Below are 25,297 nucleotides of genomic sequence, written 5' to 3'. Positions count from 1 at the left end.
TCATTAACCTTAGTTTGCTGAAAGGAACACAGGACAAGAAAGAAATGCTCTCAAACCTATTGACAATGCACATCTTCCAGCCCTACTTTCACATGTGACACCCTGAGTTTTGGTTAGGTATGTGTACCAAATGTGGGAGAGACTGAAAGTAATACATCACAGTGCTGGTTCTGGGATTTTGAGCAGTATTTATTGAATCAATAAATCCAGGTGAGAGATCAGAGGGTCTACATATTTCAACAGAAGCTAGTGATAAGGATTGAGCCAGAAACAAGTCAATCAAATGTAGTTGTCTGTGAATTCGTCCTTGGTATTCATTTGCAATATAAATGACACGTGTCAATCAGAAGTCGCAAGATATCTTAACAAAGGATCACTTGGGATTGACTTAGTCCAAGGAAAATGAAAGAAGGGCTTGCATTAGGAAGAATTCAAGTACCTCATTTAGGTACTTTTTAGTCGGGAAAGTCCTTTTCTTAAGTTAACTTGGAGATAAGTCCAATGGAGGATTAAAGGTGACTCCATGAAGTCCTGTCCATACACTGAGTTTAGATCTAAGGTTTGTGGAGACTTTCCCTGTGGCTGTTGCTCTCTATGGGAACTTAACTCTTCGAGACTCAGTAAGGATTTGTCTGAGACAACTATATCTGAACAAGTAATTGAAACAGCAATAAATTCTGGGAATGTTTTGTAAGCATGCTTTCAGATGATATCAAACAAGCAAAAGTTGCCAGAACCCAACAAACACCTTTCTTGGAATTACTTCAAGACAAAATCAGTTTGCTTACTAAATATTTGATGCAGTATTCAATCATTAAAGGCAAGGAGAAGCGAAATTGAGCATTTAAAAATTTTCCAGATGTTTGAGATAAAATTCAAAACAGCTCACAAATTCGTATTTTGTCTCCTGACTGTATTTTCAGGACTTGAAATGAAAAGGTGATGTTTAAAATGTGTGCATTTTCCTCTGCTTTTCTTTCATTTGAAAGAACATTCTCAATATTTCCTTCTAGTAATTCATTTTAACATGAAGAAAACCACAAAAATAGTCATGATTTTCTATGTCGCCAGAGGTATGTATTCTCTAAATCACTTCAATTTCTCCTTCTGTTAATCAGATCAGTTCTTCATCGTATATCACATGTTTTTAATATTGCTAAATTGGTAGTTGCCTCATTCGATATTTTTTGTATTTATTTATTTATTATGTATACAATATTCTGTCTGTGTATACACCTGCAGGCCAGAAGAGGGCACCAGGCCTCATTACGATGGTTGTGAGCCACCATGTGGCTGCTGGAAATTGAACTCAGGACCTTTGGAAGAGCAGGCAATGCTCTTAACCGCTGAGCCATCTCTCCAGCCCCTCATTCAATATTTTTAATTTAATTAAAAATATGTTTGTTTTGTTTTAACTTAATGGTGATCAATGATTTAAATTTTAACATTGTCGACTTGAATATAATTCAATGTCCATAGGACACATACATAAATTCACACACATGTATGTATAAAAGACTATCAAAGTCCAGCAAAAGCTGTTAAGAAGAATTGAGTATCTATATTAGGATAACATAGCAACTATTTATACAAGTGACAGAGACAATTGAACCAATGATCTAAGTGGTATTTTAAGCTTTTCGTTTAACACAGGTTTAAAATATTCTAAATCTGTTTCTGGATTTATTTTCTCAAGTATAAGACATGTGGGCAAACATGATTTGAAGACCTTGTTTGCATTATAGATGCAGCGCAGAGTGAGGTGAAACCCAGAAAAAGAAAATTAGTGTCACAAATAAGAGATATCTGAGCAAATCTCTAAGATTAAGTAGCAATTTGTCAATCCATATGGGCAAGAACAACACTTCCAATGACAGAAACAAGATAAAAAGAAATGAATAAGAAAAATTACAACTATTAAGGAAAGGACAGACATATGAAAAGAAACATGGGATCTTACATCCTATACAACTCAAGTAGAAAGAAGAAATGCATGCATAAATAAGATGGGAACTGAGAGTATGATGCAGATCTTTGGATTCCTTAATAGGAAGCTATTTCCTAATTTACATGAATAGCATTTAGAAAGTCATAGTGAACTAATACAGAATATTAAAATGATATTTCAAGGAGAGAATAGAAAAGTAGAAGTAGAAATTAAAGACATTCAATAACCTATTGTCTTGGTAATACAACTTATTTATCCTTCAATGTATGGTGAAAACAATAACATCAAACTGTTAGATTTAGAACTGAGCAAAATTCTCCTCAAAGATAATGATCCTAACCTTTCTTTCACAACGCCTCTTCTGTATTATAAGCTGATGTGGAACTCTTGCTATCATTCAACAAACAAACAGACAGAAAGGTAAATGTGTAAGACAATTAAGTGATTCCCTCCAGTATAGCAGCAGCACCCTAACACCTCAAGACCATGGTGAGTCATGCGGGAAAATTCCAACATCTCATTTTCCATTTGCTTTTACCCACACAAACCACAGTAAGAACACAGGTTTACAAAGTCCTCATATCACTTCTTTTAGAGAGTCTTGGGGTGGCTTTTGGAGAGATTGATGGAGAAACAGAGAAAAATCTCCTTATCTTCTTGTGTGCTTATTTTCTTGATGAGTACATTTTAAATTGTATCTTTTAATGCTATGGGTACACACTGATCGACTTAGATCCAGTCTATAATTAATGGCTTTACAGTGGGGCCTGAGTCCACCAACCTCAACAAATCCAAAGCTAACCTCTTGCTGTTCTTCTCAATAACCTCTTTTGATTCTTCTCCCAACCCTGTTAAGGGCCCTCAGTTCCTAGAACTAAGATTTGTAGTCGTTCTTTGTCTCTGATTCTTTCTTGTTTTACACACTCTGCTGGCTCTCAATAAAATTTCAAAAAGAAAGCAACCAGTTTCTCTATTTTCCCTGCTATTAATGCTATTACTAAATTGCAGCAGAAAGAACTATGTAATTATTTAAATAACCACTCTGTGTTCCTTCCCTTAAGAGCAACCCTACTATACCCAATACCCTAGTTCATACCTTTGCTGGATGCAAGTTAGGCTGCTCTATTTCACATAGTATACCAACATACCACCTAAGGGATCATGTAATTACAATAACATGCAATGTCCTTCAAATTCTGCCCATTTGTCTCTACAAATATCCTCTCTAATCATTGCTTTTCACAGTCAATGTATAACCAGTTCTTCTGGAAGCAGTTCACACACCACACGTCAGATAATTGCATAGATCACAACTTTATTTTTTTTAACCCGTGACTATTGAAGGTCTTTCAGGTCAGTAAGATGACTCATAAACGTAACAATTTTACCATGTATATGACCTAAGTCCATCTAATTGGACTTAAAAATCAATCAGTTTGATACAGGTCATGACCTGTATTGTAGTCAGAACAAACACAAATGGCAGGGAAGCTCATAGCCCTAGAGTAGAGCATACATCCTTCATATTAAAGATATATTACAGAATATATATATGTATATAAAGTCTAAATACCAATTTCTGTACATACATACAAGCGCAATTCTCACACATCACCAACGAAGCTTCTTCTTCCATCACACAGAGGTAGAGAGAACTACAATTTAAGAAAATGCAAAAAATAAGTGACCATGAAATGTTCAGTACCAAATAAGCTTTTTGAAACATAACTCAGAGACATCATTGAAGTGGCATAAAGATCACAAGATCTTGTAGAGGTGTTATTTAGGATATATAATTGTAAATATGAATGCTCATAATAAAGAGTATTATAATTGACTATAGTCATATTTTTGAACACATGTTTGACTCTTTATTACAAGCAATAACAGAAAAATAAAAGTCTTCATTTTATTTTACTCTGGTTTTCATTTGATAAAGGCATTAAAATAGTTCACAGAGCTAATTACCATGAATTTGTAAAATCCTACCAAGTAAGTGAAAAACTTGTAATTCAAATGATTTCATATACTACTGTACTATAAAATGCAATTAAAATACTTCCCGTCTTAAAACTTGCATTAACCATTGTCAAATAATCAAATAATCTGTTAGCTGAAATTCAATCTCCAAAGGAATCCATTCTTAGTTTGTCATGTTAACAGTTTTTCAGTTTAAAATTAGACACAAAAATTTTGACATGACGAAATAAAATTGTTTAAAAGAAAATGTAATCAGTTTATTACTCTAAATCTAATAAACAATGACATCTTGGAAATGTAGATATGTGGGAAAATTTAGAGATTTTTATGCTGGAAGGAAGGATTTTCTACTGTGTCCTCCTCCGAATTGTATTTCCTGCATAGACTCCCATTTGAGCTCCTCCTTTGACAGAAAGAATGCGAAGAGGAGGTTGAGCCAGATGCTTCCAGAAGAGTGTATGTGTATATGTATATATGTGTATATATACATATACACACACATATATACATATATATGCTTCCAGAAGAGTGTATGTGTATATGTATATATGTGTGTATACACACACACATATATATATACATATATATGTATATATATATATATATATATATATATATATATATATATACTCAATACACACACACACACCTTCACCTTCACCTTTTGGCTATATATATATATATGTGTGTGAAGGTGAAGGTGAGGCAGGAAAAGAGTGATGGAACAGGATAGTCAAGATGGAGGAAGGAAATTTTGGATATTGGATTATAATCATAGTTTTTAAGTTGTAAATAAAATATAATTGCATTACTTTCCCCTTTCTATTTCCTCCCTTCAGCAACCCCTATGTTTCCCTGTTACCCACTTTCAAAATCATGGACTTGATGTATTTCTTTCATCAGAGAGTTTTACACTTGATGTAAACTTGATCATTGTTTTCAAATGACCTATCTCTTCAGTACACAACTTTTTTTTGGTATTTTCTCCTATGAGTTTAACATTTCCTTCTACATTAAAGTATGCACTTTATTTTTAATTAATTCTTGTGTAAGTAGTCAGCATTTGTTTCTTTCATTCGTTCCTGTGTATACATGTCCTAGTGCTGTTTAGTGAGAAGACATTGCCTTTTATCTGAATTGCTTTGAGCATTTTATTGAAACCACTGATGTTCTCAATTTTGTCTGGCAATCTTTTCCATTTGGCCTCCCCAGGTGGATCTGGGGATAAGAGGGAGAAGGGAGAGTGGAAAGGGAAGAGAAAGGGAGAAGGCGAGGTGGGAGGAGAACTTGAGGGAACAGGGTGGTCAAGACGGAGGAGGGAGAGATATAAGAGTAAGGCAAGAGATAATTTGATTGAGGAAACCATTATGGGTCTAGCAAGAAACGTGGCACTAGAGAGGTTCCCAAGAATCAATAAGAATGTCCGCAGCTAAGACCCTAAGCAATAGAGGAGAGGATGTTGAACTGGTCTTGCCCTGTAGTAAGATTGATGAATATCTTGAACTTTCATTCAGCAACTGATGAAAACAGAGTTAGAGACTACAGCAGAACTCTGGGCTGAGCCCGGAAAGTTCAGTTGAATAGTAAGAGAAGTGAGAATATGAGCGAAGCGGTCAAGACCATGATGAACACACCCACTGAAACAGTTTACCTGAGCTAATGGGGGCTCACCAACACCAGCCAGACAGGAAAGGGTCCAAACTAGACCCTATAAACGTGGGTAACAGTTGTGTGACTGGGGCAGAATGCGAGTCCACTGGAAGTGGCACCAGGATTTATCCCGACTGCTTGTACTGGCATTTTAGGAACCCATTCTCTTTGGATGGATACCTTGTGCAGCCAAATAGAGCAGGGAGGGCCTTGGATCTTCCCAAAGCAATGTGCGTTACACTCTCTGAGGAGTGGATGGGGATCGGGGTGTGGGGGTTGTTAGAGGGCATGGGAGGAGTGGGACCTGGGATTGGTATGCAAAGTGAAAAAAAAATGATAGTTTGTTTTCCTTTTTTAAAAAAAATTAAATAAATAAAATCATGGGTGTTTGTACGGGTGTGTCTGCAGTTTCTATTCCTCTCCTTTTACCCTGAGAACATCAGTACAACAAGGCAGTATTGTCCTTAAGAATCTAGACTAATAATATAAAATCAATAGATATTTCACTATGAAACTTCAAATATGTATGTTAATTTACATGAAAAGTCACCCCTTACAAATATTATGTTGAAAATATGGATCCCGTGGAGCAAATTGGCATTTTTTGCATAAGTATTTCTGTAAACGGATATGAATACAAATATACATTTGCTAGGTTATCAGCGATATCATATTTAGTTCTCAAGTCTGGAGCACGTAAACATTTACATGGATTTCAGTCTAATATTTTAAAAATCCATTTGATGGCACTTTCAGAAGTGCCATCTTATTAAAAGTTTTACTTGTCCCTGTCTGGTGTGTAGAAAAATGATTAATAGTTGCATATTCATTTTCTTTCCTTAGATCTTGATTAATTCAATTGCCAGTTGTACTTGACGTGGATAGCTTCATAGAGCGTTTCTAATTGCTGAATTTGCCTTCTGTGGGTAGGGACGCTTCAATTCCTTCTTTTAGCTCAATATCCCTCTTATCTATTTTTCTTGCTTTAGTGAACTAAGATCTTCAAACTCAGTGTTGACTAAGGCTCTTGAGGGTTGACATGTTTGATTTTTTTTTTCTGTAGAATTAAGGGGAATTCAAACCGTCCCTTTCCCTCGGGTGCCCTTTATCAGGTTAAATTAATTCCTTTCTCTTACCAATTTGATGACTCTATCTAAATTCTGTAGATAGCAAATTTTCTCAAGTACCTTTTCAAATATATTGCCATCTGTACATGAATTTACTTTCTACAGTTGTTTGCGATTTGAAGTATGTTGATTTTTTATTGAAAATAAAATTTTCATACAATTTATTATGTGTATGGTTTTCCCTCCCTTAACTCTTTCCAGATCCTTCCACTTCCTCACTGCCCAAATCTTCACACATTCTTACTCTTTCTCTCGTCAGAGAACAATCAGGAACTTTAAAAATAATTGCACAGAAAAATCATCATGAGAGAAAATTCCCTCCAAGCTACTATTAAGTTCACTTTGTTTTATCCATTTACTGGCAGGCCTGGAGACTCTGTAATTGTGATTTGTACATCCATTGTAAGTCTCTTGGAGATAAACAGCTTCTGATTAGTGATAATGACTTGTCTACTTTTTGTCTCAGTACTGAGACCCATTTGGATAGACCCATGCAGACTTTGTACATGCTGCCACATTCGGTATAAGTTCATGTGTGTGCTGGTCCTGACATGTTAAGAATGTGTTATTTTCTTACTGTCCTTCATCCTCCTGGCTTCTATGATCTTTCGGATTCTTATTCTGAAGAGCTCCCTGAACCCCGAGGAGAAGGATTTGGTGGAGAAATCCCATTTGTGATAGAGTGTCCCAATGTCTCTCATTCACTGTATTGCCCAGTTGTGGATCTCTGCATTTGTTCACACCTACTGAAGAAGAAAGAAAGCATCTGTGATGTTGGCTGAGAATGACACCAATCAAGAGTATAATGGAATGCAGTTCAGAGTCATTTTATTGCTATATCCCTTTATCAGAAAAATAATGCTTAGTTTTCCCTGGCTCTCCGACTATTTTGGTAGCTCATGTTCTGGCTACCAAAGAAGTGTAGGAAATGAGTTCTGTCTCATGAAGTACGCCTTTAATCCAATCAGATAGCAACTGGATACTTAAAAAAAAAAAAACTGTACCAACATTGTGCTAATGTACCTTGGGAGGTCACCATGGTAGAGTATCTCCCAGCACTACAACAATTGTCAGTAGTACTCAAGGCTCTAGATGGGAATCAGCTGGACATTTCTCTTTAATGAGTTATGTGTGCTTGATGCCTTTGGCCAACTACTGCATTCAATGTGACTGATTTCTGACACTGAAGGTTCCATTTGATCATGAGAGTGTGTTAGTTTGGGCTTTGTTTTCTTCATTACTTGCCAGTTCCATTTATATTTCCTTCATACATGTATAAAGTTTCAGAAGTTCCTACTGGATTAGGTTTCCATACAATGCCTCAAAGGTTCTTTAATTTAACTTTTCCCCCTGAAATTCCTCCCTTACCATTCCCAGTTCCTCAAATGTTCTGTTAGATTCGCATGTTCCAGTCTTCCACCCACAGTCTATTCACACTCTCTCTTCTATTTCCTCTTCCTAGGGACATCCTCCCTTTCTTCGAGCCCCTTATTTTATACCTGTTCTTTGTTGTTATTTGGACTGTATCCTGCTTATTGACAACTTAAAAATTTAATAACTGACATTCATATGTAAGTGAATACTACCATATTTGTCTTTTTAGGTTTGGGTTACCTAAATATGATTTTTTTTCTAATTTTGTCCACTTAAAGTTGTCTCCATGTTTTTTTTCAAATATACTTAGAAGTTTAATTCTAAGATGCTCTTAAATCCTATCAAGCTGATTATCATTATTAAATATCACACTTAATTGACAATTGAAAATTGCTCTAAGCCCTAAACTATGTCAATGGTCTATTAGTGAAATAGAGAAATACTGAGAATTTGCCCCTTTTCTTCACAGTGGGAAAAAATCATTCATCTGCTACAATTGAAAAATATTAATTGAACTTGAACAAAACATGGCTTCAAGTATCCTACACCTCAAGATAACATTTTCTCTAAAAAAAATGTTATCAATAAATTGCATAAGAGCTGAAATCACAGAGAACAGAGGAATTTGTTTGCCTAGTCTGGGGCCTTCCATTTTCTAATATGAGTAAAGAAGTTAATTTTGCAACATTTTACCAATGAATATTTATACATTATTACACTGCAGATAAAACCCTTATAGATGAACTCATTTGGGGCATGTCAATAGAACTTTAGTGGTGGGAATAAATTTGTTTTATTCTGTGTTGTGAAACTGAATAAAGTCTTTTAAGTTGATTCATGGTTTTATTACTTTATTATATATTTGTGGCTTGGGGGGTTTCAGCATTTGAACTGAGTTGTAGCTGGTTATTGAAGGAGACTGCTTGTTCTTCCCGACCGCTTACCCCAAAATAATCACACAGAAACTGTATACATTAAATCACTGCTTGGCCCATTAGCTCTAGTTTCTTATTGGCTAATCTCTTACATTTTAATTTAACCCATCTCCATTAATCTGGGTATCACCAAGTGGCAGTGGCTTACGGCTAAAGTTCCAGCTTGTCTATCTTCTGCAATGGATCCATGGCTTCTCCCTAACTCTGCCTTCTTCTCCCAGCATTCTCTCCAGTTTTCCCCGCCTACCTAAGTTCTGCCCTATAAACAGGTAATCACAGAATTATCACATCAGCTGGTGCCAGAGGCTTACTTAGATGAGTGGAGGTATGGAAGGAAATGTATTTCTACAGATGGCCAGGACTCCAGGTGCTGCCACGGACTTCTTATTTTATTTGAGTGTGATATACACTAGAAATGCATACAAATAAAATAAATTGCTCATAAATATATATATGGGATTTATTAGAGTAACTTCCATGATATGCTCTGGGTAGTCCAACAATGGTCACCTCTTGCTAGAAAGTCTAAGATTTCAATAACTCTTGGGGTCACAGGATTGGATGTCTCTGGAGCTCTTTAGTATATTCTGAGTCTAGATGTAGGCTCTAATATCTCTGAAAAAAATGACCTTCCAAGGGATAGTGAAGTCAAGAATAAGTGCTTCCTTCTTCCAAATTATATAGACTGCCAAAAGGAGGTGTGGTCTAGATATAAGGTGAGTTTTCCCACAACAAATGATCCAATCAAGAAAAATCCTTCAGAAGTGTACCTAGATGCTTGGGTCCCCAAAAATGTATATGCATCTATATGTACCCTTTTAAAGGTGTATATTTTTCTGTAGTCAATTGGACCTATGATGCCATGCCTAGTTACATCATTGGAATACAATATTGGGTGATTGTCTGATAATTTTTTCTTCCATTTTTATAAGGAGTTTTTTATAGCGGGCATTTTTCTCCCATTTGTAATTTTCATATTATAGATCTTATAAATAGTTAACTAGTTTTATATTTAAGTTTTTGAGTTTTGTGATTAATATTTTCAATATCAATGCATAATGTTCATGAAAGATTTTATGTTCATTTTGTATTATGAAGGCTTTTGTGCTGATTTTGGTTTTAGTATCAGGGTAATACTAACTTCATAAAATGAGCTCAGCTTTGTTATGTTCTCAATTTTTATCTGTTTAGAAGAGATAAGAGGATGAGAGCAAGTACAGAACTTTATGCATAAAAGGACTGGGCCAGTACAGGCAATGACAAGACAGAAAAAAAGGAAGGAAAGCAGGAAGGAAGGAGGGAAAGAAGGGAGGAAGGAAAGATAGAAGAAAGGAAGGAAGGAGTGAAGGAAGGAAAATAATAAAAATCTATTTCTGTAGATGCTTGTTAATAGGCTATTAATTATAATTTCATTTTCATGGTTATAACAATATTAAATATTATTACATTCTGATAGTTAAATATGTACATGGCAACAATTACTTTTCTATTATGGAGATAAAATTCTATGTCAGTGGGTAATTGAACAATGAAGAGTTTTTTGGGCCCACAGTTCCAGAGGCATAATGCATAAAGGTGGGAAAGCATGGCAGAAGGTAGGCATGAATCCTATAACAGGAAACTGAGAAGTTACATTATCCTCAGCTACAAACATGAAGAGAAGAAAATTAACTGGAAGTTGGGTGAAGATTCAGGCTCTCAGAGCCAGTTATATGCTTGCTCCAGCAAGGAAACAAAATTCTCCCAAAGGAGAGCCACTAACCGGGGAACCATGTTCAAATGCAAGAATTTATATTATATACATATTATGTATAAAACATTAACAACTATAATTTCCTTCTTTTTGTATCAGTACATGATTTTTTTTCTTCTCCTCTGCAATACAGCTGTGTAATTTAAGATAAAGTGTTGTCAGATCTCCAAGAGTGTTCTTTATGGCTCAGTGTGAAAGGGATTGCAAAATGAGTGGGAGGACTTGAATTCAACTTCCCAGAAGTCATATAAATATAGGCACAATAGTTCGTGTCTTTAGACATCGTCCTTGTATGTCAAATTAGGAGACATTGTTAGGAGAATCCCAAGTATCTTAAGGTATACAGGAATGAATAACAAAATGGGACCCTAATTTAAACAAGATGGCATATGAGTTGGACAAATGAGATTTGGTAGAATTTGAATAATTTTAATTATATCAGAATATTCTTAGTTTCTTGATCTTCATCTTAAAACCATATGGCCTGTCTGGTATTTAGCTTAGTCAATTTTGGTTGTACAATCTCTTATTTATCATAGTTGATCCCCTACATTTAAACATATTAAAAATAGAAAATTCTATTTTGTATATTATAATAAATAAATAATACATATAATTACTCATTGCAGGGAAGGCAAGGTGGAGCATTGATATGAAGATCATAGCAGGCCAGGAAAAGTGTAAGAGATGCTGGTGTTCTTTGCACTTCTTCATTTGCCCCTGTATTATCTATGCGCCACCAGCCTATGGGATCATACTACCCACACTTAAAAGACATTTTCCTAATTGACCAGTTAATTCCATCTGCAATCACCCCTATCAAACATTTTGAATTTCTACCTTAATTACCTATGCTATTTTAAATTCATTCAACTAAAGAATGAATATTGCCCACCAAGCCAGTTCACACATATGTCACAGTAAATGCAAATTGTTCAATCTGGCTACCTCTTACCATTTGCTCATTACTCACATAGGATTCTCAAGAACCATTCCACTCATGAATTATATGAATAACTCTTTTTTTCCCCAAAGAAAAACTGAAAAAAACAAAACTCTAACATTGGCAACTTTTTTGCTTTAACTATATAAGGAAAGTGGCACTTCTTAAGACTATATAATGAACTCCTTCTAGATATGAATAATAAACAGTGTTGTTTCTAGAACGTTTCTGTAATATGTATTCCACTACATGACATTTACTCTTCATAAATACAAAACACAAACATACAAAGATAGCTTGTTATAAAGTTTATCAAATTCTGAGATCAAACAAAAATAACTATAAGATATGTATATGGTTACCCAAGAGCAACTTTTAAAAAGACACTGAGAAATCTTCCCCAATTCTATGGGCACTTTTGTTACAAAATTTCAGAACATAATTTGAGAAATTTGTAACAGGTTATAACTTCATTTAATTAGAGATTTTGTTATCAGCAAGTTAAAACATTATTAATGACTACTTTTTAACTAATGGCTACCATTTGAAAAGTTAATAATGTAGAAAAAGGAAAGAGAACTGCTAGCCATCAGTTTTGACAAGTACTTTGGGTTTCAGAGCACATACATGTTAGGCATTATAAAATTCTTTGAAAGCAAATATCATTCTAGATATGTTTCAAATAAAATAAAAGTTAAAAATACTTCATAGTGTTCTAAACTTTGAATTAAAATGTGTTGTTGAACAAGAACAAATGAATATATTCTTACAATTAACTTTATGCCATAATAATGTTGATTTTTATTTTCATGATTAAATCCAACATTTCAATAGTACAAATAAATTCTTGTACTTAATAGTACAGATTTAACATGATACAAGGAAGTCTATAATATTGGGAAAAATAAAAAGCTTATAACTACATAAAGTAAGACATGAGATAAGAAAGGACACAAGGTACACTCTGAGGACATAGGAGATTAAGCATCTAGTATAACTTTCCTACTTTAAAACTGGCCTGTCTGACAATGATTAAGAGTAAGTAAATAAAGTTGAATTATATTTATTTCAGTCCTAAAAGGAAGTACATTAAAGTGTCCTAAGATAAGATAAATGAATGAATCAGAGGAGTGCAAATTGTGACCGAACACAAGACAATTAATTTAACAAGGTCGGGGGGGAATAGAATATATCTGAAGAAAGCATCTCATCTCAGAGCCTAAGAAGAAAAAATGTCAAACAGGTAAAAGAACAAGAGAGAAAGAACGAGAGAGAGAGAGAGAGAGAGAGAGAGAGAGAGAGAGAGAGAGAGGTTGGAGAGTGAGAGAGCTGCGGTACCAGGTAGGTTTCAGAGTATTGTAGAATATGAAAAAATATCTCTTTAGTATTGACTGTATCTATGAGTTTGGAAGATAAGAAAATACAGATAGGTCAGTGTATTTGATTTTATGGAATTGAAAATTATTTTTTAAGTCAAGTTAAATTAACATTTTGAATTTTCAATATATATAATTTTCTCTCTTTCTTCCCTCTCACAATACCTTCTGTATCCTCCCATTCTTGGCCTGTTTTACTTTAAATTTACTGGTACAAATAGATATAGATATGTAACATATACAAATATATGTTATGTGTAAGGTACACATGTATCACTCATATACACATATGTTAAATACAATGTATAAATATGTGACATACTTGTAAATATGTGTTATGTATGAGATATAGATATGTAGGATGTATACATATATGTAGCATGGATGCATATATAATACATAGATACATAGATATGTTGGTGATTACAATAAAGTAGTCCAACACTAGCTCATAATGAAATATAATAAAGAGTTTTATTTAGGGGTAGACTCACAGATCCACAGTACTCTGCACAAGCAGGGAACAGGAACTGAATCCATCAGCCAAAGAGATGTGCACACTTTTACATATGTTTATGTAGAACCCAAGGCAACACCCAAAGTGGACCATCAATTTAAAGACCATTGGCTGAAGGTGTTTCCCCAGCAACTCCCCCCTTTTCAAAGGTGGTTGGCAGAAGTAATTCCTCCAGAATAGATAGACAGATGATAGATAGATAGATAGATAGATAGATAGATAGATAGATAGATAGATAGATGATAGATAGATAGATAGACAGATGATAGATAGATAGATAGATAGATAGATAGATAGATAGATAGATAGATAGATAGATAGACAGACAGAAAGATAAACAAGCAAAATGGTGTCTATTTAGTGCTGCCTCTAAGTATATGATTTTAAGAGTGACCAGTCGGTATTAGAACATGAACTAGATCCTTCCTTTCTGGTAAAGGAACTTCTTTCAGTAGTGATTAATTTCAATAGATATTTAACTAGGCATGGGGCCTGTGACATTTGCCTGCACCATGCTGTCCTGTAAATTGCTATTGTTATTGCTCATATCTTCGTTAGACAGCCATTTTGTTGAGTGTACTGGTTATTTTCTGTTAACTGAGCAAAAACATAGACGTATCTGATACGAGAGAACCTTAACTGAGAATACACCTTCAGAAGATTGGCATATAAGCAAGTCTTTTGTGTCTTGATTAATGGTTGTTGTTGGAAAGTCCAGCTCACAAGAGGCGGCATTATTTGTAGGTGGATGGTTTTGGTTTGTATAAGAAAACAGACTGAACAAGACACGAAGAGCAAGGCAATAAGCAGGACTCCTCAAAGGTTCCTTTTTCATGTCCTCCCACAAGGTTCTTTTCTTGAGTTCCTTTTCTGAATTTATGGTGGACTGTTTGGGGAGCTATAAAGGGAAATAAACCCTTTCCTCAAAAGTTGCCTCAGGTCATGATTTCTTATCGCATATAAGCTATAACTACTAACTGAAATTTTACAGGTGCAGCTTCCCTGCAATATATAGAAGATACAATCTCACAACAGACTTCCTTATACTCTGCTTCTAGCAGTCTTTCCAACCCTTTCCAGAAAGAATCCTTTAGCCGTTGGTGTAGGGGTTGTTTTGGGGGGTTTATTAACTAGAATGGACCCATCAAGGTCAATTGTTCCCTGCACAGAAACGCCATGAGTATTACCATCAATAAATGCTCAATGTCTTTATTATTATCAAGGTAGTAAATCTATTAAGAGTGTAAACTAGTTTTACAGAGTTGTAAATTTTACAGTAGATTTCAGTAATACATGAAACCTGTTCAAAACAGAATGGTTAAAATCATGCAATTATACTATGATTAATTTTATAATACATAAATATTTTTGCATTTCCTTAAAAAGTTGGCAGTATAAAGTCATTGTTTTTTATATTTTATGCAGGAAGACACTTTTTGGTTCCAAGTCAGTAAGGATGTTTACTGCCGAAAAGCTTTTTAAATTTTTATGTTGTTGTCTTTCGTAATTCAGGTTGTCTGGAATGAATATACCACCACCAATTATCAGCAACAAAAACTGGCTCAGACTACATTTTGTTACAGACAGCAATCACCGCTACCGTGGTTTTAGTGCTCCCTACCAAGGTATGTTTAATGATCACCTCTGCCTCCCGTGATGTATAAAATGGTTTTTGTATGCACAACTGCATTTGGTGCTCTGAAAAAAAAATGTCTTTAGCATTTATGAAGAGATTTAAATCAGATAGGAATGTCAATGTTTCTATGAAATAATATGAATCTAAGTGAGTAGATATTGAAGCTAATAGATTCCCAAAGCACAATAGTCAAGATGAAAAGCTTTATGACTTCTGTAATGTATTTTTGCAGAAAATACAATATTTGGATTTAGAGACACATTTCAACAGAAAGCATGCTGAAAAATCTTGCAGAAAACCTATAGTTAGGAATGGGACCTTTATCACCTTTAAATTCATTTTCATACATAGTTTGTCTGTTATTGTAAGTGTAATTAACCTTAATAGAATTATTTTCTACTGATATTATTAGCAGGCATAATCTTGAAAGACTAGGCTATAATTTTTCTTGTGTTACCTTGGAAAACTCATCAGGACAAATTTAGTAAGATGATAAAGCACTAGCAGCAATGTAACTTCTACAGTACTGAGTGATATTGTGTGTTCCTAGTGGACACAATGTACACTCCATGTATAGTAAGGAAGTTGTTTTTCTCTCCCTAATGCACCCGGCACTGCTTAAGCCTTATGGGACATTACCATGGTTACATATTCCATCAATTTTCTTTGGTTTTGATTTAAGTCTTTTAAATACTTATTCTGATATTCTTTGGCCTTAAGCATTTTATAAATTAAATGCGGTGTCTATAGGTAGCTTACACTTATTTATTGAAATAGTATCAGAAACACATGCTGCCTTTTGCACTACAAATTATAGCAATAATAGTTTGAAGATAAAAGACCTCTGCCTATGTTGTATCAGTGAGGTTTCTCTCAACAATGTGTCATATCTTAAAAAAATTAGTAGAGTATTTGATATTGATATAATAAATATTCCCAATATAGCAACTTAATAATTTAGAGAATATTACCAAAAGAAATTCTTTAATAACATGTCTTTACACAACAAATGAATGAAGTTTGAGTGTAAATGTGCTTTAAAAATACATAATTTGAGCCCACCTTTAATCCCAGCACTCAGGAGGCAGAGGCAGGTGGATTTCTGTGAGTTCAAGGCCAGCCTGGTCTACAAGAGCTAGTTCCAGGACAGGCTCTAAAACTACAGTGAAACCCTGTCTCAAGAAAACAAACAAACAAAAAAAAAAACTGTATAATATTTTAATTATTTCCCCTAACAGAAAATATACCCACACAAGTTACTATAGGTTAAAGATAAATATTCATAGAAAATTGTACCTTCATAGATTTTATTAATACAGATGTTTTTTTCATTAATAATATGAACTTATTAATTTAAACTACTGTTTCTTTTAACATTTGAATGGAATGGAATATTTTATCTGTTTTCATGGATCAACTTGTATTTATGAAAAATGCATCTCAGAAGCCAGCATTCCCCCTTGAAAAAAAAAATAAAAAAGGAAATGATTATCATGGACTCTTTAGTTTCTAGGTTCATCTCTCAAACTTGACCCATTTTTTTGCCACTGACTTTAAGGTTGTGATTCTTCTACACAGTGAATTGATTCATATAGGGTGACTGAAATTCAAAAAATTAATCTCCTAACTTTTGTGGTTGATTATTGTCTATATTAGACTCAGGCCGTCTTCCTGCTGAATTCCTTCTATTTAACCTATGGAAGTAAGAGGTATCACTTGATTTAAATCTGAAAACGTTAGGAAAATCAAGTATCTCTCAAAATTAAATGAGACCTCATTTTTAGTATAACATGATTTTATAAAACCATATTATCACTTTTTTGAGTTATGAGGCAATAGTAAGGAATGCTAGCAGATTATATTTGATTATCTTCACTGTTCTCCCTTCAATCTTAAATTATTTTCCATAGTATTTAAAAAGATTTAGTCAAATTTCTTCAATACTGGCTTTCTCATTATGACACTGAAAATTATGCATAAATAAACTGATAAAATAGGAAAGGCGATATTTGGGGAGTTTAATTTATTTCTATCATCAGAGTACAAGCATCAATAGGTAGGATGATTTTACTGTAGGATACAGAAACACACACACAGGCACACACACTAGTGGAAATGAAAATGAAGTGGATTAAGAATGTAGAACTATGATTATAAAAATTTAAAATGTAAAGATTTTATTATTGGATTACCTTATTTTTAAGTTTACAATTTATTATTTTTAAATTTATTTTCAAATGGTTTTAGAAATAGATTCTGGTGGAAGAGCAATTATCCAATCATAAGCAAATGAGCAACCCTGGAATTTAAAATTCAAAAGTTAACTTTAAAAGCATTGATATTTCAGGCAACAACAATATATCCTTGCATTCCATGGTGGTCATGGTTTTTGTACTGTACTATATTACTCATTTATTAGTAATATCTTTCATAAAACAAATTTATGGAGAATTTATGAGAAATCAACTTTGTTAAAGAAAGACCTTACTTAACTCTAGTATCGAAAGTTTCCAATAACTATTATTGAGGAATGGATAATTTAGAATTCAGTGTCTCAACAGAACTCTGGATTTCCCCAAATGGAGTATTTTGCACTAAACCTGTGCCTGGTTTGTTTGTTTAATCTGTCTTCTTTATTTAATACCAAGTGAATTAACTTTAAACTATTAAATTGTTAACTGTATTTCATTAGGTATTTTTAGATTTTCCCTTAGTTAATGAAGCATTCAACAGTGTGTTTTCCCAAAGAGAGCTTCCCTCACCTTGTTTTATAAATGCCCTGCATTCTTTTTTATTGAATAGGGATAGTTTTGTTTGTTTGTTTGTTTGTTTGTTTGTTTTGTTTTTTTCTGGCCATTCAAGGCTAACACATAAACAGAGGCCAGTAATACAATGCTAGTACTTAATCTTCTGTTGGACTCAAATGCACTAAGAAAAGTTATGATTTAAATAGAGACTTTCTCAATGTAACTATTCCCTTTGAGGTCTTGTACTGAACTTGCTAACTCTCATCAACATCAAGCATCTCCTTTCATTAAGCTAAGCACAGAAGAAGCATTCTATGTTAAAACTTTTTGTTATTTCCTCTTTGATCATTTTAATATTGCTTTTATTTCACTACACTTGTTTCCTATCTTTAAAATTATTCAACATTCAAATCTCACTGAACGCCTTTAACGACAGCACTTTCAAACTGTGCTGTTTCCTACATAAACTTTATATGTGTTTCCTAAATTGTGATATTTGTTGCTTTCTTATTTGTAGGCAGCTTCTTCTAATGGACACGATATTCAGCATAAATCTAAAAATCTTATTTCCGTTTTCATACATGCATGACCATGCTTTAGGAGATTTGGATTTTCAGAAATCTGAAAATGACTAATAAAGAAAAGTTTACCACAGCATGATGCTTGCTTAAGAATGTCTTTGCTATTGTTAGGTTAAGGCTTTATTAATTGAATATAAACTATCATTATGTTGCATTTTTTAATTTATTCATCATTCTGCCTTCTCAGTTTCTAATGTAACATTGTAGATCCTATAAATGTTGATACTAATATATCTATCTGAGTAATATAAACAACTTCAACATTTAATCAATTCTATGGATCCTGGTATATTCTTTCATGCTTATTATTCCGTGAGGTTTACTAGGTATTATTCATATTATATAGGAAGATACAGTATAGGCAACTTCTAAACTGTACAGTCTACTAATACACATAAATAATCTTTAAATTTTGTTAAAGGTTTTCCTATTTCAAGATCAGCTAGCAATCACTGGGCATGTGTCTTATAAGCAACATCTATTAATTGTGTGAACTTTGTAACTGCAAAGAAAATATGCTTCCATAAACCTTGACTATAACACTGTAATTTAAATGTTGAATGTTTAAATATAAACCTGGGATACATTAAACCCTGACACAAAACAAAAATATCTTTGCAATATTTAACCCATACAATTTATTTGGGATGAATTTGATGTAAATGTACTTACACAGTACAAATTACACAATATAATTTGTAAACAGTGTACCTTATTAAGGTTATGAAATGGGGACACAAAGATGAGGATTCTGCCAATCAATTCTAAATATCTAAAATACATCACTGGTTCAGTACGGAGATTTATGTTCCTCACTCTCTGTCTACCTTTTATTTTTATTTATTCCACTTCTTTGTGATGAGTGGGTCTTCTCGTGTAGGCAAAACTATATAGACAACTAAATCACTATTTTCAGAATTGTTTAGATTCTCTCTACATAACTGATACAAATGACAGTAGCTAGACATACTCTTTCTATGTAAGTATGGAAAATTGAGATTTATTGGTGTAAAAATAATTGTATATTAAATAAAGCGATTTTGGTAGAATGAGATGATCCACTGCTTAGAATGAGTGTAAAAGCACATATCTCAGCCAGGAGGAGGAAACGCTTTAAATATTGTGACTGAACTAAATATTTAATTTCAGGAGCCAGAGTTAAAACTGAAAAGTGAGATGTCTTCCGTAACTCAGAGTAACAATGAATCTGCCCACACTTTTAAAGAAAAAAAAAAATCATTCATGGAACCACTTTTAAAAATGTGGTATTTAGTAAGTACAACTGGGAAACAGTTTTTCCCTAAAATATTTTTTTCAGTTTACATTCCAGGCTTAACATATAGAAATAAACTAGAAATATTTCTGTGAAAATGACAGATTTTTGGCATTGTTTTTATTTTAATTTCAGTTTTACTGATTCAGTTATCCATGTATTTTAATTTTGACACCTTCTATCTTTATTATGATATTTTCACACATCCATTACTATTTAATTTTAATTATTATTTATTTAACAGGATGCAAAACATCCCATATTGCTAGTTGTGATACCCTGCCTAGTGATTTGATACCTTTGAATACTCATATCTCTTCTGAATGTATTGGACCAGGCAATCAGTGTCTACTGTGTTTTCTATGGTTCAATGGATTCCTTTAGTGTAAATAGAGTGAGGAAAGCCTCGTAGTTCTTGATGAATACACATGAATTCCATAGAATATATACATTTTTCATAAGCTAATAGCTTTTCTTAAACTTACAGTATATTTATTATTATGAAAAAAATCATGAATGATATACTTGAATCTCATCACAAAACCCTCCTATCATAAATACAGCCCCTGTGTTATTTTAACCTTATGGTATAAACTATCCTTTTCTACATATTAAATTCTTTGAGAAAAAAAATGAAATTTTTCTGGTGTTTAGTGTTTGTTATTGATGCACAGGTTTTTTTTTTTTTGATTTTGATATAGTACTTTTTGCCTTAAGTTTCTTTCAACCCTGAAAATAGTTCTACTGTAAATTTTGTATAGGATAAAAACAAATCAGGAAAGAAAATATATTTTTGTTATTGTATTAGTAGTTTTTCTTGTGTATGGAATTTATTCTTTTAATTTGCATTATAACCACAAAAAGCACAAATAAACAGTATAATTTAAGACTCAAAGTAATCTCTATAAATAGTTGTAGGACTGCTTAAAGTAATAATAAGTATTTTTCGATTAGTATTTATTCTGTCATGTAAAGAATATTTCATATTCATGTCAATATAAAGCATAAGACTTCTAAAAATTGAAAGTATTTAAAATTCAGTAGTTATTTTTAAAAGACTGTATTTTGAAAAATTTCTAGTTTTAGAGATAATTTTATTAAAATATTGAAAACACCAACTTTTACAAAATTGTCATTCTGCGATTTGATTTAGCCATCTTTTCATAAATTTCCAGTCTAAATTCTGTTAGTAAATTACAGACTTGTAATGTTCAGTAAATTGACTAATTATTGCTTTATTTCTAATTTCCAATGCAAAGAATATAAAAATGAATTACAAAAAGTATTCTCATCAGGAAAAAATTAACAATCATTTCTTTCAATTCCAGTAAAGTATGGCCTGTTTTAGAAAAAAAAAATATTTTAACTTGCTAACCTTGTTAATGCTAAAAATGCTGCTTATGTTTATGCAAATACATATATGTTGGGACAACAATTCATAAATAATGGCTATGTGTTTAAAAGAGAGCAAATAGGAATATTTGGGATGACTAGAATGGAAGAAGTGATGAAATGTGTATTATATTATCATCCAAAAAATAATATTAAGAAATTAAGTCATGTAATATGGGACTATAACCCAGGTATTAGTGTACTTGCCTAGAATGCATAAGTTCCACAGTTTGATCCCATAAATCATGAGTTGTGCATGCCAGTTATCTAAGCACCAGAATAGTAGAGGCACTAAAGATTAGAAGTTCAAAGTCATCTCAGCTCCATAACAATTTTGAGGCACGTCTGTGACAGTTAACCTACCTAAAAAAAATTAAATGAATAAGGCAGATGATTATATTTAGAATAAGATATAATGTCACCATACATAATTATGTTAGAAAATAAATTGAAATTCCCTTAATATTGTCTAGGTGATTTATAATCCACTCATTCTGGTTATGGACTGATGCAAAACATTAACAGAGAGACCACACACATAGACTGGGTAAAATCATTCACAAAAAACTGGTCCTTGTGTGAGTCATCTTGAGGAATCCTGATTTTATTGGGATCACATATGCCAGATTTTTAACTTGCAAAGTGTAACAGGAAAGACATGGTAAAATAGTTAATTGAACTGAAAAATAATAATATAGATCAGTAGTTTAAATGATTCTGGAGATTTTTGTGTAAGTTTTATTATTTTCTAAGGAGTAGAATCAATTCCTGTGATATAGCCCTCAATATGACTTTGATATGGCTAAGCAGGCTACATCATGAATGTTTCTTTTAAACCTGAAAAAAATAAATAATACTTTGCTTTCCATGTCATTTAAAGTCAAAATAAACATATTGGCCTTTTTGATATTAAAAATTCCAAATAATATAAATTTATACTACCAACTTACTTCATAATCCTGCAGAATGACCAGGGACATAAGGGTGTGTAGGGGAATGTCTGTGTTCCCTTGCCAGGCTTCTGCCTCAGGTCAGGAGCACACTCACTCCTCCATGGATGGATCTTCTGCTACAGGATTAGTGCCCCTTGCTGGCCAGGAATCTCACTGACAAAAGGCCTACCTTGCTGTAGGTAGGCTATTAAAACAAAGGAATTCCCTCCTGCCGGCTTTCACCTGTCCCAGCTCCCAAACAGGTTAGGCTGGGGGATTTTATGGCCCCGAGGAAGGGAGGGAGAAGGGAAGGGTTCCTGGGTGAAGGCTGGGATGGGATAGGAGGAGAGAGGGCTTAGCAGGCAGAATGACCAGGGAGATAAGGATGTGGGGGAATGTCTGTGTTCCCTTTCCAGGCTTTTGCCACGGATCAGGAGCACACTCACCCCAAGGCCTTTGATTTTTATTTGCCATGAATGTCAAATAACCAAGCCCTTGTTCTCTGTTGCTTCACTTATACCTAACTGCAACTCAAGACTTAGCTTTCAATGACGTTTAAAATGCCAACTAGATAAACTATCCTTTACATTTCTACTTTGCTGAATGTGGGTGTTTTTAATAAGAGTTGACATTTTTCTATGAGTTACTAATTTCAAAAGAAATAGATGTAGTACAGCAAGTAGTGTATAAGATACTGACTTGGGTATCTGTGCCATCCCTCACTAAACCCCATCATTCATGCAGTTTTTACAGAAACATGTTGCTTAGACCTATTGTTTTGGATGGTGAGGGTTTGCTTTTATTATATGCTAATCTTTAGTTAACAAACTTTTTAACTGAGCCTTTCAGTTTGCATCTAATTCTAAAACAAAGGACCTATGAAAAATTGATATAGCGCACTATCCCTTTAATTACATAATGACTTTATAGAAATTTAATTTTCAAAAAAAGTTTGGAGGAATTCAATGGGCTTGAAAGAGACGAAACAAACCGTATTTTTCTGTCTGGATTTCCAGCATTCCTAGTGTAGGTATTAAATAAACAAATGTAATACAAGCATAAATAATGAGTTACACTTTACAGAATATCTGCTTGTGCCTCATTTTACATAACCCTCCCACCTTTATTTTATCTAACTGGATGCAAAGACCTTAGGACAAGTTACTTAGATACAATCTGCCCAAGGACATATGGAAAGGTAACAAGTAGAGTCTGGTCAAAGCCTTCACGGAGGTGAAGAGCTCAGTGCTTCACCCTGTATTCAACCAGAGAAGGAGGCATTCATTCAGAAGCTATTTGAGAAAGCAGCAGATTTGTCAAAATGCAGTAAGTGCATGGTCTCATTATGCAGTTGCAGACTTGAGTCTTATGGCTTGCAGCGCTCTGCTTCTCATCAATGTTAATATATTGGTATGCACATATGTAGAGATGAAAAGTGAAATGTTACAAAATGATCATTTTGAAATTAGATAGCATGCATAAAGCACTTTGAATGTCTGCTTGAGAATAAGAACCAGAGAAACTATTAGCTTTGATTACCGTTGCTAACTTAGCATTAGCAGTGTTATTATTCTTAATGTTTGACTGATACTTAATTCAAAGACACTTTCAAGCACATGGTTTGTAAAAAAGGCAGTGTTGAGGAGACTATTCAAGTCATTCAAAGAAATTAGTAGAGACTTTAATGTTCTCTGTTCATATTGTTTCTAGGTATATTTTTGGCTGATTTTTTTTGGGGGGAAGCAATATATGTAATGATATAATCGCATAATGAAAAAATTATAATCAGTAATTATAATAATATAATATAATATAAAAAATCACACAATTGGCTAATAATTTTTAAATGAACCCTGTAAGGTATCAATAGATTGTGTTCCTTTGTACAAACATGTAGTGAGGGGCTGTGGGCAGGCCTGCTTTTTGCCTCACCCGGCTCCCGCACGGCTAGCTTAGTCCCAGAAATAACAACACACAAATTGTATTCATTTAAGCACTGCCTGGCCCATTATCTCTAGAGAGTTAGTTACTGACTAACTCTCATATCTTGATATTAACCCATTTCTAATAATCTGTGTAGCACCACGAGGTGGTGGCTTACCGGAAAAGATTCAGCATGTCTGACCTGGTGGCTGGCTCCATGGCTTCTGCCTCATTGCTCTCTTTCCAGCATTCTATTCTGTTTACTCCGCCTACCTGATTTTTTGTCCTATCAAAGGGCCAAGGCAGTCTCTTTATTGACCAATGAAAATAACACAATAGACAGACAACCCTCCTCCATCACAAACATACACGCAAACACATATAAGGCATCTGTTGTATGGTCTTCAAATCTTATATTTGTTAGGATTTGTAAAAACCTAACAAATAGTTATAAAATAGTAACGTAAAAGAGATATAGGGCATTTTTTAAATGCTAAAATTCAATGTGTTATTTATCTGATACAGAATCATCCTTGGTACTATAGAATGTGTCTTCCCTTCCTCAAAACAATCAATTAAGTATGGTTTAGAATGTCCATGACTCACAATAACTTCGATAAATTCAGGTCATACACCTGTCAGACTTCCAATATGATACTAATTTTCATGTTCTAATATTATAAAAAAATAGCTCAGTCAAGTTTTTCTCAATTCAGTTATTGAAATGGTAAGATAATATAAATAGAAGGTAAGCATGGGAAAAGGAGAAAGACCAAACAGAAATGCAGAAATTTATAGACACAGACAATGAGGAATTCTAAAGTTTATGTTATCTGTATGCAAGTCATGTAGAAAGAGCAACAGTCTGTCCTGTCCTCTCTCCACATTGCCAGGAGATTTTGAATTCACCCCGAAAAGCACAGCTTCAGTCTGACATACCATCAGTGACCACACCTGTGAAAGCCTCCAGCGTCCTTTACCTTCTCATTAACTGCTCCCTGGCCCTGAGGCTTTCAACAATCCACTAATGAAAACTTTAACAATAGGAGCAATGTGACACACATTAATATACTTTACCTGCTCCGGTGGCCATTTGAAAATCATTAAAATAAGCAGGGATAAATGTCTTAATTTAATTTAACAAGTATGAAGAAAACAAACAGACACTGTAAAATATAAACTGTTATGGTTTGCATTGTGCTTTTCATAA

The 25,297-nt window shown here is 33.7% G+C and overlaps 1 protein-coding gene across 1 annotated transcript in view; it reads left to right on the top strand.

Annotated features, from left to right (window-relative positions):
- Positions 1–25,297, top strand: part of Csmd3 (CUB and Sushi multiple domains 3) — a 1,053,984-nt gene that overhangs the window by 346,042 nt on the left and 682,645 nt on the right. Inside the window, exon 6 of the mRNA XM_087898772.1 lies at positions 15,116–15,228. Within this exon, the coding sequence (XP_087754898.1) occupies positions 15,116–15,228 (113 nt within the window). The remainder of the gene's footprint in view (positions 1–15,115; positions 15,229–25,297) is intronic.

The sequence above is a fragment of the Myodes glareolus genome, chromosome 19 (assembly GCF_982192425.1).
Source record: "Myodes glareolus chromosome 19, mMyoGla1.1, whole genome shotgun sequence".
Classification (NCBI taxonomy): domain Eukaryota; kingdom Metazoa; phylum Chordata; class Mammalia; order Rodentia; family Cricetidae; genus Myodes; species Myodes glareolus.
The sequence above is the reverse complement of the archived record's forward strand: the minus strand, read 5'-3'. Positions and strand labels throughout refer to the sequence as shown.